This window comes from Prorops nasuta, unplaced genomic scaffold (assembly GCF_024137725.1).
Source record: "Prorops nasuta isolate Cenicafe-Biocafe unplaced genomic scaffold, Cenicafe_Pnas_1.2 PNAS00007, whole genome shotgun sequence".
Lineage (NCBI taxonomy): Eukaryota > Metazoa > Arthropoda > Insecta > Hymenoptera > Bethylidae > Prorops > Prorops nasuta.
The window spans coordinates 5,025,393-5,031,559 of record NW_027116804.1 but is presented as its reverse complement, the minus strand read 5'-3'; the positions used below and the strand labels follow the sequence as shown (position 1 = coordinate 5,031,559).

General features: G+C 28.1%; 1 protein-coding gene across 1 annotated transcript; it reads left to right on the top strand.

The window, feature by feature from the left end:
- The first annotated feature begins 1,295 nt into the window (after window positions 1-1,295).
- LOC136775122 (putative nuclease HARBI1) lies at window positions 1,296-3,671 on the top strand. Its single transcript, XM_066729619.1, has 4 exons — window positions 1,296-1,315; window positions 2,670-2,886; window positions 2,963-3,171; window positions 3,374-3,671. Exons 1-4 carry the CDS (start codon window positions 1,296-1,298, stop codon window positions 3,669-3,671), a joined length of 744 nt encoding a protein of 247 aa, XP_066585716.1.
- The last annotated feature ends 2,496 nt before the right edge of the window (window positions 3,672-6,167 follow it).

Below are 6,167 nucleotides of genomic sequence, written 5' to 3'. Positions count from 1 at the left end.
CCTAAAGTCGTCCATGGCAGATGAAGCGCCAGCTTTTTGTCATCTTTTAGTCGACTTTGTGCTGTTAGGGTTATTGCTCTGTTCAAAATTGTATTATTCTTTTATATATTACTGGTATTTATAAGACGTTAAATCAATATATAACAATATTTGATGAAGATATGTATTAAGATAGTCTTCTTGTTTGGAAAATGCATCTTTGTAAATAAAAAAAAACCCATATCTTTTACATTACTACAAAAATGATTCATTTCCTAAATAGTATTGTAGGGTTGAGGTATTAATGAACGCCATGAATAAAAACTAATCATTATAGGAAACGAAAATTAAATACGGTAATTCGGCATGAAATGCTTATGACCGGCGGGGGGTCTCCATCCATACCATCTAATGATCCGGTAATGGATTTTATAAGCGATGTAAACCCGAATATGGATTTAGAGGTAAATTGTCCGTTTGATAGTACAGCACAATATGAGAAAGAATGTAAGTATATGATCTGTTTTTAGTATATAATAATTATGAAAGTAGTAGAATTATTTTCAACTGCTTTATTTTTAGTCAATATACAAGCAGGACCATCAAACGACACCGTCGTAATAGACGATAGCGATAATGAAGATGAAATTTTTTTAAATGATAGAGTGGAAAAAAGAAGGGACGGAACAGTTGATGGTGCACATAGCGCAAATACTCAAAATGAGATTTCCAGAAGAGGAACATCGAATGCTGTTAATGTTAAGGTAAATTATGTATAATTAATAACACAGAAGTTTATATACCAATTACTGTAATTTGCTACTTTTCCCTTACATATTCAATTTTATAGGATTATTTTTTTGCTAACCTTTCTTCAGTTTTCATGAAAAAATAAAACATTATTTAATATTAAATATTTACCATCTAAGAATTCATATTATAGACCAAATTAAAGTGCAAAATTTACATTTTAGGATATTAAGGATGAAAAAAAACTTAGAATTCTAAAATTGCAAGAGTCAATTGAACAACAGCGAGAGCTTCATGCAAAGAAAATGAAAATTGCTGAAATTGAGGAGAAAATAGCATTACTGAAGCTTCTCAGGGAAGAAGAAGCTGTAAAAAATATGTAATATTGTAAAGTCGTTTCAATAAATGTAAAATAGTTCCTTAAGAATTGTCAAATAAAATAAAATACAAATCCAATTAAGTATACTGGACAAATTCAATACTGTGCTGGACAAATTTTGCACACGAGTCTTGTCTAATATAATAAATATAACACGCTGAACATTATGATATATAAATTAAGAAAAATGTCTTATAATAAAACCTTGTCTATGTGCAAATCCTATTGTGCTGTTTTCTCTGCTGACTTCATTTAATATTAGGTCATCGTCGCTAAAATCGTCTTCACATTCGATATTTAATCGATATTTAATGATTATGTTATAAAGGGTAGCAGTGGCACATATAATAGCGACAGACGTAGATAATTTCGTTCTTAGGGTCGTATTCATAATCGAGACTTAATTATAAGATCGCCTTAAGTTCGGTCTTCAGATGGCGTCAACATTCATAGTTCTCTTATAAGCAATTACTTGAGCACTGGTCTTAAGTTTATTCTTCATCAATACGATCTTATTTTAAAATGACTTGTTATGATTCATGATCATGTCTTATTTTAAAATAAGGAAAATCTTAAGATTATTCTACTTATATGCATTCATAATTAAATAAGACGATCTCAGTTGATCAATTCGACGGACTTATGTTCAAATAAAACGATCTTCACCAAGTCATGTATGGAGATGACTTAAGACAACTACATAACCTCATAAGAACGTTTTGTGAAAATTTATTAGAAGATTGATGATACTGGAAAATCTGGAAATAGGTTTTTCATTCTTTGGATTTATATTTTTCAGTTAAGATTACAATTTTAATCTTTGAATTTCAAATTAATAATTATTTTATATTATTTTTAAAAAGTCATTTACTGCGATATTTAAAATTTTTCAAACACTTTTTTTTTGCCAAAATATTGTTTTCGCTTGAGAAATCTTAAAATGAATAGCAGAATAGATGAACTTTTGGAGGTAACTATGTCAAGTGATGAAGAAGAAGAAGAAGAAGAAAATGAATATATGATATTACGCATCCCAAAAAAATATATACGTGATGGTCAAGATCCATTCAATTTTTATAATAATTTTGAATTCAAAAGAAGATTTCGTTTTGAAAAAGAAACGATAATGTATGGAATTTTACCAAAAATAGAAGAGGGATTGGCAAAAATTAATAAACGTGGGTTACCAGTTCCTCCAGTAATACAATTATTAATCTGTCTACGATTTTATGCAACTGGAAGTTATCAGGTTAAAGATTTTGTATGTATTAAATTTCATCTTCAATATATAAAGATTGATTCGTTTTAATTTTAATTATAGCAGAAACATAATATTAAATGTAACGAGCTGCTTAATTGTAAGAACATAATGCTGTATATAAATTTACCTATTAATAATAGAAAATTAATATTAAGCTATTATTGTTACATTTATTATTTTACTTGCTAAGGTATATCTAAAAAGTTTTTGTTATTTACAGCTTGTACTTGGTGATATATCTTACATTTCTCAATCAACTATATCCAGAGTTGTATTCCGAGTATCTATACGCTTGGCTAGTCTCCTTAATGATTATATAAAATTTCCTTCTTCTGTGGAAGCACAATTAAATAATAAAAGACTGTTTAATAATCTTGGTCGACGTAATGAAAGTTTTGGCTTACCAAGTATTTGCGGTGCTATAGATTGTACTCATATTCGTCTAGTTCATGTCAGGTTTCAAAATTTAGATGAAATATATAGAAACCGCAAAAATTATTTCAGTTTAAATGTGCAGGTATTTCACAATAGTTATATTTTAGTCAAAGTATATTTCAATGTTCTCACAATAATATTATATATTTTTTTATTAGACTGTAGTTGGCCCAAAAACAGAAATTTTAGATATTGTTCCTGAATGGCCTGGAAGTCAACACGACAGTAGGATATTTCAAAATTCTCGAGTTTATATGCGTTTTTTGCATCATGAGTTAAACGGTATACTTGTGGGAGATAATGGTTATCCCTCATTACCATTTCTATTGACTCCATTTGTAAATCCTGAAACAGATGAACAATTGAGGTATCATTTTGAAATGTTTATCTTTTAATATTCAGCTAAATACCACCTTAATAGTATACATGATGAAAAGTCGACTTAAGTCAGCTTAAAGTTAAGAACTTACTATAAGTTGACTTTAAGTTTACTTTTCGGTCATCTGTGCTATTAGAGTGATATACAAATATGAAAAAGTAAAGAATAATGAAAATAATATATATTACAGATATAATATTATTCATAAAAGAACAAGAATTATTGTGGAAAGAACTTACGGAATTTGGAAGCGTCGATTCCCGTGCTTGTCAAGAGGTCTATCATTAAAATTAGTAACATCAACATCAATTGTTGTAGCATGTGCCGTATTACATAATATGGCATTAATATTTAATGACATATTAGAAGAAGAAGAAACTGCAGAAATGCAAAGTGAAGATGAAGAGGAAAACGTTGTAAATACGCATTGGCAGCCTGCCGAAGGTCTTGCATTTCGAGATGCCCTCATCGAAAATTTGTTCAGATAAGAAAGTATGAACATTTAGTATATATAGGTCAATCCATCCTAAATTTGCGCTTAGTTTACAAATTGTTTAAAAATACTTGTTTTATGGTTTTCATTGAAAACTATGAGAAACATGCTCTTTGCATACTTCAATTTTCTGCTTATTATTATTTCTCTAGGTACAATCATCCAAAGTTGGCGGCACAAGAAATTGACAACTTGTATTTTCATATACTTAATCAAATATAAGTTCGCTATAAGAATTGATTTCAATAATTGAAATTGTAATAATTTATATGGAAAATGTTTAAGCGTAAAATTTTTTCGTTGTAACATAATATGTGTAATAATCCACAATTGTTATAAAATTAACTTTAACCCATATCTGTTTTTACTTTTTTCTTGAAATTATTTCCTTTTTTAATGGAAGTTAAGTCAGTTCCTTTTCAATATTATTAAATTAGAAAATATTTATTACGTTCATAAAATTTTTTATTTTTGACAAACTTAAACGTGTTACATTCGTATCTTTTTCATAAATGAGTTTTAATTAAAACTATATAATAGTATAAACGTCATATCAAATATATCTTCAACATAAATAAAAAAATTTTTAGTTAATACTAAAATAATACTGTACTGTGCTTAATACATTATAATAATAGTTTTTTTGTAATGCTTTATTTATCTTTCCTTAGTGTTTTTAATTGTAATTGTACGATTGCAGTCTTAGTTTCATATTCTTCTACTTCTAGTTTTTGTATTTTTTGTAAATGTTCTTCTTTCAATCTAATAATCTTAATTTCATGCTCTTTACGAATTTTTGATATTTCCGTATCCTCTTGTATTAACTTTTCAATTCTTAGAATACGTAACTCCTGTTCCTTATTATTCATTGTAGAAGAAATTTTTCTTTTTGAACATCTTTTACCTTTAATAGACTCTTTATTTGGATAATTTTCATAATATCAATTATTTTCCTTGTTCAAATCATTAATAATTATCACGTCTGTTGCATTATCTGAAAAACAATAATGTTTTATATAATAACTTCTAAATACAATGATTGTACAAGCGACTTATGAATACAGATACTATATTGTTATGCTAGTATTTTTCTAATCAACAGCAAAGTCTGTTTGCCATTTTGCAGGAATTAATATTGAAGTTTTATTTCATACACACCTTGGGAAGAATATTCTTGTTCTACTAAGTCACCATCCACATTTTCGTGAAACAAATTATCAATTTCTTCTTGCTCCCCGTCTGCCAAAGTATTTATAATATTATTTTGTCTCTCTGAAATAATATTATAATACATGTATATATACAGTTTGAAAGGACGAGTTTGTTTTGTATTTATTAACAGCTTCCGATTTATTTGTAACATTTTTTCACCACACCTACCACTTATTTCATTGGCAGTTAAGTTGGAAGTGAATATTACTGGTGCTGTTTTCATTAAATTTGGAGCAATATCAGTTATATCTGGATCAATTTGAAAATCTTGTATCGGTGGACCACCACCAGTAGCCATTCTGTATTGTTTTTCTTTTGTCAATGCCTCTCTTTGACCTTGTTTTAAATTAGTCCACAACTTTCTCAATTGAGAAACAGTACGCTATAAAGTATTAGATCAGCTAAATATAAAATCAAGTTATTGATGAAAACATAAAAGGCTAATTTCTTTCAAGCAATCATATAAGAATTATTCTTATACTATTTATTAGTATATACCTGCACTTACTTTTTCACAAACCAACAAAGAACCATTATATTCTTCAACTATTTCATTCCATGCATATTCTTTTTCTTTCAATGTAGAGCTGTCGCTTTTCTTTTGTTCAACTATATGTTTAAATTTTTTTAATATTTCAAGAAATATTTTTTTCTCTACTGAGGAATAATGTTTATTACGGCTTGTCATCTGTTTCTTTTCCATTACTACAAAAAGAACCTAACAAATAAATAGGTATAAATAAAGTTGTAATAAGGAATATTATTCAAAGGCACAGGATTCATAGTTATATAGTTTCTCAAAGTTTCTATATGAATATATAAATAATATTATTAATTTACTTACATCAACTTTTAATTAATCAATTTTTAATGACGTAGTGGTAAAAATATAAACGATATTTTTTCAGTATATCATACGGTTAAATTGCGTTAGATCAGTCTCCACAGCTTCAGGTAGAATATCTTTGATTGGATAAACTAAGATAAGTTACTAGAAATACGGCGGAAATATCCGAACGACAAATAAGTATTTGCTTAAGATATTCTTTGGAAAGATCAGCTTATTTGTAATAAGATCTACTTGAACTATAACTACTTCATGATGATCGTCTTATTGTACGACTATGAAAACTTCAATTATTAAGAAAGTCTTATTTAAATAAGGCGCTCTTCACCAAGGCGGCCTCATGAGCTGACTTGAAACCGGACTATGAATACGACCCTTAATCCATAGTATAAGCATGGAAATCGACGTTTCCAAACTCCAAACAGCTGTTCA